General features: G+C 35.4%; 1 protein-coding gene across 7 annotated transcripts in view; it reads right to left on the bottom strand.

Moving 5' to 3' along the window:
• The window catches only part of BLTP1 (bridge-like lipid transfer protein family member 1), a 204629-nt gene that overhangs the window by 169843 nt on the left and 17918 nt on the right, over positions 1-16868 (bottom strand). For all 7 annotated transcript variants that reach the window (XM_059923532.1, XM_059923536.1, XM_059923535.1 and 4 more), the window contains exons 4-6: positions 13719-13835; positions 7239-7317; positions 6002-6066 (exon numbers count right to left, since the gene is read on the bottom strand). In XM_059923532.1, the coding sequence (XP_059779515.1) occupies positions 6002-6066; positions 7239-7317; positions 13719-13835 (261 nt within the window). The remainder of the gene's footprint in view (positions 1-6001; positions 6067-7238; positions 7318-13718; positions 13836-16868) is intronic.

Genomic DNA, 16868 nt, shown 5'->3' with positions numbered 1-16868 from the left:
AAAATTACTTATCAATTATATTAATAAATGTAATGACTATTGCAAAAGCAAAAAAGTTATTAATCCCTGAAAACAGAAATGTACAAAACGGGTCCAGTTATTTCTTTGCATTTTATAAAAAAAAAACTGATCAATAGTCAAAACTTAAATGTAGTATTTAATTGTTAAATTCTGGTAACACTAGATTTCTCACTGACATTTATCTCTCCTGGAAATTTTAAAAGCAGTTTTTAGGTTTCATTCATTCTGATGACACTGGGAGTCAAAGGGAAAACTTTAATTTATACATAATTTAAGAAAGGTATAATCAACTGGCTCTTTTAAATCTTCTCTCTACATTAACACTGCTCTACCCTTGAAGGCAGAAATCTTCTCTTTCTCATACTCCTTGTCATCTAACAGTCACATAATGGGCTTCCCAAACTCATTTGTTAATAAAATACCCAATAGATAGAAGTATAGACATAAAAGGCTCTTAACAAGCAGTTAATTTACGGAGGAAAAAAATAAATGAATGTTGTAGAACAGCTTAAGTCTCCTGAGCAAACAGCTAATTGAGACTTCTTGTTTTCCAAAGGGAAATCGGAAAAAAGGCACTTATTTAATTATATAATTGGGACACATGTTATTTGCAGTAAAAAAATCTAAAGTGCAGACGTGCTGACAAAGCCTTGTAATACTTAGAATCGATACTTAGCACAAAGACAAAATAGTCTGCTGACCTTTTAAAAATTGTTCAGGGATTTTTTCCTTTATGTATTTAACAAACAAGATCTAGACGCTACAAATTTAAAAGTACTAGATTATATTAGGCTAAAACTTGTAAGCAACAAAATAACAGAAAGGGACATACTTTACCATCATCCTTTCACTAAACAGCCCAAGAATTCCTCTGGATAAGAAGGATGCATGCCTAGTTTGTCAGACTAGTATGAATTTAAACACTATGATATATCACCACATATTAAGAGGTAACTGGCCCTGCTATTTATTTTCCAAAAGAATCCCTTAAAATTAAATATCCTAAAAATAAAGATTTTTGACTGATATCCTCATTAAGTGGCCTTTAGCCAACAACCATCTATAACAGATCACTAATTCATGACCTAGGGCATATTTTACAACAAACTCTATGGTAAACAAATTAGATGTGTTCTGTTTTCTCTTTTTTAAAGGGTTAAACTGGACAAGTGACAACTTTAAATCTGCTCTTGGCTTAAATTCTCCCAACCAAGCTCTATGGCATAGTAGTTTCAGCACTTAACACACCACTTTTCTCCTAATAGAGCAGCTCTAAAACTTCCTAATGAAAATCTTGGTCCTACCCACCAATGGGGCCTATCTCCTTGGAAGGCTAGTGGCCATGTATCTTCTCAGGCACATGCCCCAGTTAGGCTTCTAAATTTTCCACCAAAAAACATCAATCATCTCTACTTCCTGCTTGGTTAACTGCCAAAGCACATGGATCTTCCCTTAATCAGCAAGAAGTAATATCCAGAATGTAAGGTCTTGCTACTGAATATAGCTCACTATTTTAACCTGTATTCCATAACATTGTCCAACTTTTTATCAAAAGCTTACTTTGCAGCCTATTCATTCCTCTACACTATATTCTATTGATAAATTCTGTCCCTTATAAATGCTAGACTAATAATGTACTTAGACCAAACTGCTTATTCCTGCACTGCTATTTGGCATTGTGTCTTTACCTCTGAAGGGTGTAACTGTGAGCACATTGTTAAGAATGTCATCCTTTACAACAGAGAATATCTTTTAAAAGCATAGGAAGAGAAACTTCTTTGACCGTTCACCAAAGCTGTGCTATTCATGAGCACATACATTTAAATTTTTAAATGTAGGTAAAACTATGAGCAAATAATTAGAATTATAAAAGTGATAACTGATAAAGTCTACCAACTTTTAACATCACTGTAAAATGGAGGGGTGAAATCTTTTTTTCTACTGCAAACCACTGGCATAAAAAAAAATGAGAAAGAACAATTTAGAAAAAATAATTTAAATGTTATTCAATATTAAGAAAAACATAAAATATCCAAAAATTATGATAATATTTCTGTTCTACATTATGGACAATTACAGAGGGAGAGCAGAGACACAAATTTATGTTGACATTAAGAGTGACAAAAAGAATTCAAGACACAAAGAAATGGCAGGGGAGAGCCAGTCAAGGAAGGGCTAATATTTGAGCTATTTATATTAGTCTTGGGTTATGCATCTCAAGTAGTGATTACATTTTTTTATATTATTTGAAATGACCTAAGTTCATATCACTCCCCTGCCCAAAAACCTTTCACGGCAGTGGCTGCCAGATGTTCAATATCCTCCGTAACACAGCTTCCAAATTATCCCCTATTATTCCTTTACCTTATATTTACCACCAAATGGAGTTGTTAATTCCTAAACACACCCGTTTTCCAACCTTATTGCCACTGGTCAAACCAGTTATTCCATCTGAGCTACCCTCCCTTCCACTCCGCCTCTGCATGACACAATCCTACTCACTGTCATCATCAAGCATGCTGCCTAAGAGATGGAACTTTCACAACAGCCCTCCATCTACCATTCTGCTTCTTGACCAATGGGCAGAACTTTCAACATCATCAAACCATGAACCAGCTGGGACCACACCAAGTGGTCCATACCAAAGTTGGTATGGACCAACTTTGAAGATGGTTCTGAAGATGGTTCTCAGTATTTTTCCTCAACACACACTCATTGCTCCATTTTTTCTTTAATTACAATTGTTTGTATGCATGTATTCCCTCAAGTAGATTTGGATAGCACCTCTTTTTATTATCCCCCACTCCAACTTAACACAACCATCAGTAAAGTGAATTCAAAATAAAAACCTGTTCAATTAGGTAAAGATTTCTATCAAAAGTTACCTCTTTCCTAAAGAACTTGGGTCAGTTACTCTTGACCCTCATCCATGTGTTTTGGTGAATAGCAATCCACTTTAAGGAGATGTTACATTTCATGATAAAATGAATTATTTTCTTCAAAAAAAAAAAAAAAGACTATAAACAATTTAGGATGGTATTCCCCGTGTCAAAGAAAATTCTGAAATGGGCAATTGCAGTAGGCTTAGTTTAAGTCGTGCAGTTGCCTCTGGATACTGCAAAGGTCTTCATTCCTCCCCATAAGTTGTGATCAGTGTTTATCCGTAAGAATCGCTAAGGAACCTTCTTGGGCCACATTTGACAAAGTTGTTTTATAAGAAGCACTAGACTGGAAGTTAGCAGACCTGGGTTTTTGTCCCCATTTTACCAGCTATAATCACAGTAGTTTCTGATTTTCCATCTGCCAAATGAGGGTTTTTGAGAACATTAATTGTTTCCAAATTGGTAACAGATTTTGAGAAAAATTCGTTGTTTCCTAACCGTGTTCCTTGGAATTCTGGGGTAAAGAGCATGGGGTGGAGGTGCCCTAAGGCCGAATGGGCTTCCTCACCCCACCACCCCCTACAGCTTTATCAGTTCACATGAACATTTTAAAACACTAAAAAAAAAAAAAAATTGGGAATAAAATTCCTAATATAAATATACAAATAGGTTTTTTTAATCACAAACAAGCTATATAAATGAAGAGAACTTTTGTTTCAGCTCCATTGTAACCTTGTTAACAACAAAGCTTATGTTAACTAAACATGTAAAGAGAAAAAAAAAAAGATTAAGTCAAAACAGCAAGTCACCTAACAAATAGACTACAAGATTAAAAGAAGCATGACGTGCTGAGGAAAAATATTCTCCTAAAGTAATCTATCTCTAAGGGACAAACTAGAGGGACTTTTCAAACTAAATCAGAGGCAGAAATACTGGGCCTGCACAAAGTTAAGTAAATGTGTTAGAAGCTGGGACTGAGCTCAAAGGAACTTGGCTCTCAGGAATGAGCTTTAACCATCTCTAAAGTGTAAGATATCTTTACTTAACTGCCACCTTTAAGACTTACAAATAAAAAAAAAAAAGTCAAGAAAATTCTCTCCACAACATTTAACATGGTTAACAGTGTAGGAAAGTGACTCAAAATTTTGAATTTATTCAGATTTCATAAGAAGTCAAAACTTAAAAGATTCCCAATGCACTAACATAATATCTAAAGAACACTTTTTTTTTCCCTGTGAGAATGCTTCTAGTAAATGCTAAGAAAAGAGGTAAAAAGGTTGGTTTAACAACTGATATTCTAAAATCACAGACTAAAGACTGGTAATAACATACAGCCAGCCATTCTCAATCACAGATGAGAGATTGCAAAAAGCCTATTCCAAAGACCCACAGAATACTTTTATCATACGAAGTCACTCAGCCTCTGTTCAAAATTATCTAATGTACAACTCTAATTTTTAGAAAACTTTTTCCAGACATGAAATTTGCCATTATTTCTTCTAATCATTCTGATTTCATTACCTCTTCAGATGTCAAATTGTAACCAACTAATGCCAACCTTCTCAAGGTAGAGTACATTATTACGTATTATATAGGAGGGGCAAAAGATACGTGGGAGCAAGGAAATGACAGTTTAAAAAAAGACTAAACAATGGTGAAACAATAGCAAAATCTAAAAGTAATTTAGGATAGCTCAAAGTTTTGATAAGTTTTAAAACTTTTGGAACTTTAAATCTATTTTCCTACACAAACAAGTTATATATGATGGTAAGATTCCTAGATGAGCTCACACACACACACACACAAAACCCAACATTTAATTGGAAAGTTCCAAAGTTATACATACAGAACCAACCACCGTTTCAGGATCTCAGTGGGGTGCCAGAAACAGAGGTCTTCATCGCTAAGAAAAGGTGGAGGGGTTTCATCCTCTTTTGACCTTACACTCCCAGGCCCCACTTAAAATCTCTGTAGTTATCAAAGTATGGTCCAGGGACCTCTGGGGAGATACTGAAACCCTTTCTGGAGGACCACAAAGTCAGAATTATTTTGATAGTATTATACTAAGATGTTTGACTTTTTCTCATTCCCCCATGAGTGGACAATGGAGTTTTTTAAAGGCTACATGAAGTATATGGTACAACAGACTGAATATAAAAGCAGAGGTGAGAATTCAATTATCTTCCATTAGGATATTTAAAATATTAGTAAAATATAAAACAGTGTCACTCTTCTAATTTTTTTGCTTTGGAAAAGTTATTCTTCATAAAGTTTGTTATTTATTTTAATATGTAATGGATTTATGATAGGTATTTTTAATGAAATAAAAATGTTTCTATAATGATCAGGCTTAATTTTGAATGCAGTAAATATTAATAGATATAACTTACATAAATAAAAGCTCTTTGGAATCCTCAATAATTTAGAACAATGTTAATAGGTTCCTGAGATCAAAAATGTTGGAGAATCAATATTCTAGAAAGTAAAGACAAGGTCTACTCTCCTTGAGGCCACTGGTGTGGTTAATGTAGAGAAGGAAGGGTACATTCACAGACAGGAACACCTACAGTTGTGAAATGAAGATTTGAGGACAATATTCTGAGAGAAAATTCTGATGATAAAAAGCAGAACCAGAAGAGAGTCAAAGTCTGCATTTCCTCTTTTCTGCTCATCCTTACCATAGTAGATAAATGAGAATTAGTCACAATGTCATGTAAAAGTATAAATAAAGTCAAAGAAGCTGAAAAGTAAGAGAAGTGTCTTAGTAGAATGATTAAAGAGTACTAGGAAGGCCACTCTAACCACAGTATGGGATTAAGTCCATAGATGTAATAGGAGGTAAGGGTGGAAATGTGGGTAAGGGTCATACTGAGAATAACCCTAAATAAATAATAGGCTAAAGAAACTAAATTTAACCATGCAAGAGGAAAGCTGCTGAAGGATTTTCAGCCAAGGGGTATTAAAATCAGTTCTGTAAACTCCAAAGCTTTTTAAAATACTTTTATCTATTACAAAATGTGAGACATTCCAATATCTACAAATGAAAATTCTGATTATATGATTGAAGATTTCAAACACATGAAAAAATGAAAGCTCACCATGTTGCTTCTGCTTTGGGTTATACATTTTCCACCACCGAAAAATTATAAATCCATCCTGAATTCTAAGAAAGATAAATTACAGAAATGAAAGCTTAAGTAACAATTTACTTAACTCATTTCTTAATTAGTTATTATAAAAGGCAGGCAATTGATAATAAGGAAATACACAAAATTTTCAACAGGACACTAGCATACCAAGATGTTTCATAATCTTCCAGTTAAGAAAGGAAAAGAAGATTTGCAAAGCTCTTAGATTCTTCTATTTAGGTAAACTGTAATACCAGATTACATTTAACAGGAAAATAAAGTGTCAACAGAAAAAACTTTTTCTTTTTTAAATTTAAATTTTTAATTTTTAAAATTTAAAAAAGGAGTTAAAATTATATAAACTAAAAGCCAAATCTTCAAACGGGGATATTAGCATACTAAGGGAAAACATTTAAAGATTTTCTTTCATTTCAATAATGATACAACACTTCATATCCCAGAAGGATGGAATTATAGCCTAACTTTTACTTTTTACTTTTAACTTGGAGATAATTTTAGACTCACAAAGAAGTTACCTCTCCGTTATAAGTGAGGTATGAGGGCTGCCAAACCCTAGCACCTCTCAACTAATTCCATACCTTCAAGTTTTATCTAAGTAACAAATTTTAAGCAAATCACAAAAATAAGAGTAAGCTTTTCTTTCAAGGCTTATAGAAGACAGAATATATCAAACATATGAACTATCATTGCTTATTATATTCAGATTTCATTTCCTCCTTAAGGTAAAATTAGAAATGCTAATAAATGCTAAATAATTCTAAAACCTGACTATCTATACTAAGGAACTAATGGATGAGAGTTATCAACGTCTCCGATCCTTGCTTACGTAACAAATGACCACAATGAATTCTACAACAAAAATGGTCAGGTAATCTAGTGGCTCAATTTTTAAAACTAGGGATGATATAAGATTATTCATTTCCATAAGCTGCTATTCAATAATATTTTGCCAGCTTAAACCTTAGCTAAATTAATCCACTGATAGAAACATTTAAAAAAATCAATTCACCAAGTATGAGTCACTGAAGAAAATGATTTTTGATTTATGATTTTATTTGAAAAGGCCAACATTTCTAATATGAAAAAGCAAGTCATATTCAATACAGTATCATAATCAAAAAAAATTTTGTAATATTTCAAATTTGTTTTAAGACGGGTCCTCATTTATTTATTTATTTATTCTTACCTAATAGACATGTCTTCCGTAATGTAATAGATTTCACGAACCATGACTTTTCCAGAAAGAACAGAGAAAGAAAAGGAGCCTGTTGTAGGAAAAAAATAACAGCAATTAATGTAATTGTTTTGAAAGACAGTAGAGCCCTTAAAGCTTTAAATGCTCTTCACATTCAATTTACTCAATAATTAAATGTTCTCTCCCTACTCCCTTCCTGATATCCTTAAAGCCTTACTAACCTTCTAACATTTTTCCCTCAAATATAACAAAAAGTGCCATACATATCATCACTATGAACTGAGCTACTAAATAACTATATGAGAACATTAGTTTAAACAACTGCTTCCTATGGATAATTCCCTTAATTAGGCACAGCCATTAAATAAACCCAAAGCAGTGCAGAGGGCAGACAGCAGAAGCAAAAAGAACTACAATCCTACAGCTTGTGGAACAAAAACCACATTCACAGAAACACAGACAAGATGAAAAGGCAGAGGGCTATATACCAGATGAAGGAACAAGATAAAACCCCAGAAAAACAACTAAATGAAGTGGAGATAGGCAACCTTCCAGAAAAAGAATTCAGAATAATGATAGTGAAGATGATCCAGGACCTCGGAAAAAAAATGGAGGCAAAGATCGAGAAGATGCAAGAAATGTTTAACAAAGACCTAGAAGAATTAAAGAACAAACAAACAGAGATAAACAATACAATAACTGAAATGAAAACTACACTAGAAGGAATCAACAGCAGAATAACTGAGGCAGAAGAACGGATAAGTGACCTGTAAGACAGAATGGTGGCATTCACTGCCGCGGAACAGAATAAAGAAAAAAAGAATGAAAAGAAATGAAGACAGCCTAAGAGACCTCTGGGACAACATTAAACGCAACAACATTCGCATTATAGGGGTCCCAGAAGGAGAAGAGAGAGAGAAAGGACCCGAGAAAATATGTGAAGAGATTATAGTCGAAAACTTCCCTAACATGGGAAAGGAAAGAGCCACCCAAGTCCAGGAAGCGCAGTGAATTCCATACAGGATAAACCCAAGGAGAAACATAGGCCGAGACACATAGTAATCAAATTGGCAAACATTAAAAACAAAGAAAAATTATTAAAAGCAGCAAGGGAAAAACGACAAATAACATACAAGGGAACTCCTATAAGGTTAACAGCTGATTTCTCAGCAGAAACTCTACAAGCCAGAAGGGAGTGGCATGATATACTTAAAGTGATGAAAGGGAAGAAACTACAACCAAGATTACTCTACCCGGCAAGGATCTCATTCAGATTCGATGGAGAAATCAAAAGCTTTACAGACAAGCACAAGCTAAGAGAATTCAGCACCACAAAACCAACTCTACAACAAATGCTAAAGGAACTTCTCTAAGTGGGAACACAAGAGAAGAAAAGGACCTACAAAAACAAACCCAAAACAATTAAGAAAATGGTCATAGGAACATACATATCGATAATTACCTTAACGTGAATGGATTAAATGCTCCAACCAAAAGACACAGGCTTGCTGAATGGATACAAAAACAAGACCCATCTATATGCTGTCTACAAGAGACCCACTTCAGACCTAGGGACACATACAGACTGAAAGTGAGGGGATGGAAAAAGATATTCCATGCAAATGGAAATCAAAAGAAAGCTGGAGTAGCTATACTCATATCAGATAAAATAGACTTTAAAATAAAGAATGTTACAACAGACAAGGAAGGACACTACATAATGATTAAGGGATCAATCCAAGAAGAAGATATAACAATTATAAATATATATGCACCCAGCATAGGAGCACCTCAATACATAAAGCAACTGCTAAGAGCTATAAAAGAGGAAATCAACAGTAACACAATAATAGTGGGGGACTTTAACACCTCACTTACACCAATGGACAGATCATCCAAAATGAAAATAAATAAGGAAACACAAGCTTTAAATGACACAATAGACCAGATAGATTTAATTGATATTTATAGGACATTCCATCCATAAGTAGCAGATTACACTTTCTTCTCAAGTGCGCATGGATCATTCTCCAGGATAGAGCACATCTTGGGTCACAAATCAAGCCTCAGTAAATTTAAGAAAATTGAAATCATATCAAGCATCTTTTCTGACCACAACGCTATGAGAATAGAAATCAGTTACAGGGAAAAAAAACGTAAAAAACACAAACACATGGAAACCAAACAATACGTTACTAAATAACCAAGAGCTCACTGAAGAAATCAAAGAGGAAATCAAAAAATACCTAGAGACAAATGACAATGAAAACACGACCATCCAAAACGTATGGGATGCAGCAAAAGCAGTCCTAAGAGGGAAGTTTATAGCTATACAAGCCTACCTCAAGAAACAAGAAAAATCTCAAGTAAACAATCTAACCTTACACCTAAAGGAACTAGAGAAAGAAGAACAAACAAAACCCAAAGCTAACAGAAGCAAAGAAATCATAAAGATCAGAGCAGAAATAAATGAAATAGAAACAAAGAAAACAATAGCAAAGATCAATAAAATTAAAAGCTGGTTGAGAGGATAAACAAAATTGATAAACCATTAGCCAGACTCATCAAGAAAAAGAGGGACAGGACTCAAATCAATAAAATTAGAAATGAAAAAGGAGAAGTTACAACAGACACCGCAGAAATACAAAGCATCCTAAGAGACTACTACAAGCAACTCTATGCCAATAAAATGGACAACCTGGAAATGGTGGACAAATGGACAAATTCTTAGAAAGGTATAACCTTCCAAGACTGAACCAGGAAGAAACAGAAAATATGAACAGACCAATCACAAGTAATGAAATTGAAAGTGTGATTAAAAATCTTCCAACAAACAAAAGTCCAGGACCAGATGGCTTCATAGGTGAATTCTATCAAACATTTAGAGAAGATCTAACACCCATCCTTCTCAAACTCTGCAAAAAATTGCAGAGGAAGGAACACTCCCAAACTCATTCTATGAGGCCACCATCACCCTGATACCAAAACCAGACAAAGACACTACAAAAAAAGAAAATTACAGACCAATATCACTGATGAATATAGATGCAAAAATCCTCAACAAAATACTAGCAAACAGAATCCAACAACACATTAAAAGGATCATACACCACAATCAAGTGGGATTTATCCCAGGGATGCAAGGATTCTTCAATATACGCAAATCAATCAATGTGATACACCATATTAACAAACTGAAGAAGAAAAACCACATGACCATCTCAATAGAAGCAGAAGAAGCTTCTGACAAAATTCAACACCCATTTATGATAAAAACTCTCCAGAAAGTGGGCATAGAGTGAACCTACCTCAACATAACAAAGGCCATATATGACAAATCCACAGCAAACATCATTCTCAATGGTGAAAAACTGAAAGCATTTCCTCTAAGATCAGGAACAAGACAAGGATGTCCACTCTCACCACTATTATTCAACATAGTTCTGGAAGTCCTAGCCATGGCAATCAGAGAAGAAAAAGAAATAAAAGGAATACAAATTGGAAAAGAAGTAAAACTGTCACTGTTTGCAGATGAAATGATACTATACATAGAGAATCCTAAAAATGCCACCAGAAAACTACTAGAGCTAATCAATGAATTTGGTAAAGTTGCAGGATACAAAATTAATGCACAGAAATCTCTTGCATTCCTATACACTAATGATGAAAAAGCTGAAAGAGAAATTATGGAAACACTCCCATTTACCATTGCAACAAAAAGAATAAAATACCTAGGAATAAACCTACCTAGGGAGACAAAAGACCTGTATGCAGAAAACTCTAAGACACTGATGAAAGAAATTAAAGATGATACCAACAGATGGAGAGATATACCACATTCTTCGATTGGAAGAATCAATATTGTGAAAATGACTATAATACCCAAAGCAATCTACAGATTCAATGCACTCCCTATCAAAGTACCAATGGCATTTTTTACGGAACTAGAACAAATCATCTTAAAATTTGTATGGAGACACAAAAGACCCCGAATAGCCAAAGCAGTCTTGAGGGAAAAAAATGGAGCTGGAGGAATCAGACTCCCTGACTTCAGACTATACTACAAAGCTACAGTAATCAAGACAATATGGTACTGGCACAAAAACAGAAACATAGATCAATGGAACAAGATAGAAAGCCCAGAGATAAACCCACGCACATATGGTCAACTGATCTATGACAAAGGAGGCAAGGATATACAATGGAGAGAAGACAGTCTCTTCAATAAGTGGTGATGGGAAAACTGGACAGCTATATGTAAAAGAATGAAATTAGAACACTCCCTAACACCATACACAAAAATAAACTCAAAATGGATTCGAGACCTAAATGTAAGACCGGACACTATAAAACTCTTAGAGGAAAACATAGGAAGAACACTCTTTGACATAAATCACAGCAAGATCTTTTTTGATCCACCTCCTAGAGTAATGGAAATAAAAACAAAAATAAACAAATGGGACCTAATGAAACTTCAAAGCGTTTGCACAGCAAAGGAAACCATAAACAAGACGAAAAGACAACCCTCAGAATGGGAGAAAATATTTGCAAACGAATCAACGGACAAAGGATTAATCTCCAAAATATATAAACAGCTCATGCAGCTCAATATTAAAGAAACAAACAACCCCATCCAAAAATGGGCAGAAGACCTAAATAGACATTTCTCCAAAGAAGACATACAGATGGCCAAGAAGCACATGAAAAGATGCTCAACATCACTAATTATTAGAGAAATGAAAATCAAAACTACAATGAGGTATCACCTCACACCAGTTAGAATGCACATCATCAGAAAATTTACAAACAACAAATGCTGGAGAGGGTGTGGAGAAAAGGGAACCCTCTTGCACTGTTGGTGGGAATGTAAATTGATACAGCCACTATGGAGAACAGTATGGAGGTTCCTTAAAACACCAAAAATAGAATTACCATATGATCCAGCAATCCCAATACTGGGCATATACCCAGAGAAAACCATAATTCAAAAAGACACATGCACCCCAATGTTCATTGCAGCACTATTTACAATAGCCAGGTCATGTAATCAACCTAGATGCCCATCGACAGACGAATGGATTAAGAAGTAGGGTACATATATACAATGGAATATTACTCAGCCATAAAAAGGAACGAAATTGAGCCATCTGTTGAGACATGGATGGATCTAGAGACTGTCATACAGAGTGAAGTAAGTCAGAAAGAGAAAAACAAATATCATACATTAACGCATGTATGTGGAACCTAGAAAAATGGTATAGATGAACCGGTTTGCAGGGCAGAAGTTGAGATACAGATGTAGAGAACAAATGTATGGACACCAAGGGGTGAAAACCACAGTGGTGTGGGGATGGTGGTGTGCTGAATTGGGCGATTGGGATTGACATATATACACTGATGTGTATAAAATTGATGACTAATAAGAACCTGCAGTATAAACAAACAAACAAACAAAAAACCCAAAGCAGTGACTAATTCACCATTCTCCTCCATTAATTTGGGTGACCCCAGGAACCAGTCATTGCCTCAAATTAATGAAAGACTACTTACGTTTGAGAGAAGTTTTATTTTTGACCACTAAGAGGTGCTCAACTCTAAGGAAGATCAGAAACATTCTATTTGCTGACCCTTCACCCCTCTTTCCCAGTGGTTTAGGGCTTTCTAAGGCATATAACTTCCTAATATACCCTCCTATCTATCTGCAAACTTCCCATTTATAAGTAGTCAAGCTAAATTAATAAAGAAGGCTACAAAATGAAATACACAAGATGATTCCACTTACAGTTATAGATTTTTTAGGTATCAGTTTAAAAATAAACAGTAAAACTTCATCAAGCATTAGAAATTTTCTTTGGATAGTAGGACCTTAAGAAACTTCTAGTTCCATATTTTTAAATTTATTTTATTTATGGCTGTGTTGGGTCTTCGTTTCTGTGCGAGGGCTTTCTCCAGTTGTGGCAAGCGGGGGCCACTCTTCATCGCGGTGCGCGGGCCTCTTGCTATCGCGGCCTCTCCTGTTGCGGAGCACAGGCTCCAGACGCGCAGGCTCAGTAGTTGTGGCACACGGGCTTAGTTGCTCCGTGGCATGTGGGATCTTCCCAGACCAGGGCTCGAACCCGTGTCCCCTGCATTGGCAGGCGGATTCTCAACCACTGCGCCACCAGGGAAGCCCTAGTTCCATATTTTATATGTCTAGATTTTTCAAATTATTTTAATGATTATCTCTTATACGCCAAAAAAAAAAAAAAAACACTTAGAAACACTTTAAGAAATAAGAATGAGGTAAAGGACATACCCAAGTGGTAGTTCAACTCTACTTGAACTATATGCTATATGAGAGAAATTCCAGTTAGATTAGTTTAACTTTCATAAAACAAAGGTAAATTTCTAAAGCTACTATCTGTTTATAAAATACATATTTACAATATACATCTCAAGATTACACAGAAGAAAAAAATTACTCAAACTTACCAATATGGATATAGCCATGCTTGTATAATCTGTTAAGAACCAGTGTTAAAATAAGACCAACATTCCGAGAATTATAATACGTGAGATAAATAATCCATCCACAGGACAAAATGGTAGCTGTTGGGAGAAAAAAAATGCAAAAAAAAAGGATCTCACTATATGTTTCCTTCAATCATCTTAATATCTCAATAAAAATTTGTTAGTGAAAGATCATTTATCATGCTCAGAAACGAGAGGATTTACTTCCATATGGTAAAATGTCCTCTTACAATTTAATACTTGAATTTTCAAAACCAGAAGTTGATTCTTTATCCAACTTTCTTCATTCTCTTTAAGTCATTAGCCAGAAAAACACAGATTTCAATCCGATGAAGTAAAGCAATGTTTCAAGTAAAACTGCTTTCCTTTTTTTCCTGTTTCCTTTTTCACTCCTTTGTACTGTTTTAGTTATTAAACATACACAAAGATGTTCTGAGATGAAAAAGCCCATATTTCTGAATATTATGAAAAAAAAAAAAAACTACCTTTATTAGGCTAAAAGCTCACTCCTAATACAGTCCACTTAAAAATAAAGAAAACTGGGCTTCCCTGGTGGTGCAGTGGTTGAGAATCTGCCTGCTAATGCAGGGGACACGGGTTCGAGCCCTGGTCTGGGAAGATCCCACATGCCGCGGAGCAACTAGGCCCGTGAGCCACAACTACTGAGCCCGTGCGTCTGGAGCCTGTGCTCCGCAAGAAGAAAGGCCGCAATAGTGAGAGGCCCGCGCACCGCGATGAAGAGTGGCCCCCACTTGCCACAACTAGAGAAAGCCCTCGCACAGAAACGAAGACCCAACACAGCCAAAACTAAAATAAATTAATTAAAAAATAAAGGGAAATAATTTTTAAAAAAAATAAAGAAAACTGATGTTTTTTTTACATCATAGAAAAGTCACTTTTTTTTAAAAATAAATTTATTTATTTTATTTTTGGCCGTGTTGGATCTTTGTTGCTGCGCACGGGCTTTCTCTAGTTGCGGCGAGCGGGGGCTACTCTTCGTTGCAGGGTGCGGGCTTCTCATTGTGGTGGCTTCTCTTGTTGTGGGGCACGGGCTCCAGGCATGCGGGCTTCAGTAGTTGTGGCACATGGGCTCAGTAGTTGTGGCTCACGGGATCTAGAGTGCAGGCTCAGTAGTTGTGGCACACGGGCTTAGCTGCTCCATGGCATGTGGGATCTTCCTGGACCAGGGCTCGAACACGTGTCCCCTGCACTGGCAGGTGGATTCTTAACCACTGTGCCACCAGGGAAGCCCGAAAAGTCACTTTTTAAAAAAATCAACAGTCTCTGCTTTTAAAGTACTATTGGAAAGAAGTGACAATTTTAACCTACTTCAAGATATATCTATATTAAATAGGCCACCAAATACTATTTTGCTGCAACTGATAAGACAATAACTTACTTTTAAAGAACACCAGTAAATATTACTACAGTAAATGATATTCTAAATTTGATTATGAATTTTTCATGAAAAGTTTATGGTCACCTATAAAATTTATAATATTCCCAAAAAACCTAGTTCATAAACATACAAAACACAAAACACAAGAAAGTATTTTTCGATAAATTTTCTTTTACTTATCCGTTTAAATAGTATAACTATTTTCTAGATTAAGACAGTAATATAAAGCAATTTAATATGTATAACCTTTTAGCAACATCATATTAAGTTCGTAAAATTTTTAAAAAATTATTTAACATAGATAAAACAAAGCAGTCACTGAGAGTCAAAATACAACATTCCTCAAGGTAGCTTAGATTGATGGTAATAGCTTTGAGGTAGCAAGTGCTATGATTTGACCATAAAAATTATTTCTAGAACAATTCTTTTGAACACTTATTTTGATGGTACAACATTGTTTTAAGCTTAAAGTCATTTTGCATTAATTTTTACTTTAAATCACTGTGTGAAGAGCAGGTAGTTACGGGCCCTTCACAAAGGCAAAAGGTATTTGCTGAGAAAGTACGCTTCTTTCCCAGAGAGTAACCACCTGAGGATTATGGCCTTTTCATTGTATCATGTCCCCCCATCCCCTTCAATAGCGTAAGGCCATTAGTAAAACAGAGGGATTAAACAATCCCTCAAGTTTTTTCTGGTCGTTGCTATTATTTTCACCTTAAAGAAAGGAGCTGTATACAATGTGAAAATGAGAAATTCAAGGTGACAGAAGGGGTACATAGGAAATAAGAAAGAATTCTGCCGGAACTTCCCTGGTGGTCCAGTGGGTAAGACTCCACGCTCCCAACACAGTGGGCCCAGGTTTGGTCCCTGGTCGGGAACTAGACCCCGCATGCATGCTGCAACTAAGAGTCCGCATGCTGCAACTAAAGATCCCATATGCCGCAATGAAGATCCCGATTGCTGCAACTAAGACCCAGCACAGCCAAAATAAATAAATAAATGTTAAAAAGAAAAAAAGAAAGAATTCTGCCTTTAAGTAAACTAAAAGGCAATTTTCAATGCTGCTTTTATGAAGTTATATTTCATAGTACTGCTTTGCATTTCATTTTACTTTTAATTTTTCGTTAATGATAATTTACAGTAGTTCATGTTTGTCAATTAGGAAAAAAAAACTTGAAGTTGAAATGGTAATCCAATCCTACCTACAAATCATGAATCATTATAATTCCCTTTATATACACTTCACCTCTACCGTAACCCTACCATGCATCCTGCAGTGTCATGAAAGAAGCATAAGCCTGCACTCAGAAAAAAAGAGCTGTGTAACCTGTGTAAGTTAATTAATCCTTACGGGCCTCAATTCCCCAACATGTTAATAGGAAAGTAACACCTACCCTCATAAGTCTGCTGTGAGCATTAAGTGAGACAACATATGCAAAATGCCTGCGGCATGTGGCACACATAGGATGCTCAATAAATATTACCTCAATAAATATTACCATTACCCTCCCTTTCCTCTCTCACCCCATCTTACCCTTCCTATTTTCCTCTCTGTATCTTTCTAATTCCCATGCTAAAATTCAAATCAAACACCATTCTTCCACAAAACATCCTGGGCAGTAACAGCCTACAGTAATCTCTCCCTTCCTTGGTATTTTATTTGTATTTCTCCTTCTTATTTGTTCATACTCATTCATTCACTCGTATTTCTT

The sequence above is a fragment of the Balaenoptera ricei genome, chromosome 5 (genome assembly GCF_028023285.1).
Source record: "Balaenoptera ricei isolate mBalRic1 chromosome 5, mBalRic1.hap2, whole genome shotgun sequence".
Taxonomy (NCBI): domain Eukaryota; kingdom Metazoa; phylum Chordata; class Mammalia; order Artiodactyla; family Balaenopteridae; genus Balaenoptera; species Balaenoptera ricei.
This window is presented reverse-complemented; position numbering and strand designations above follow the sequence as displayed.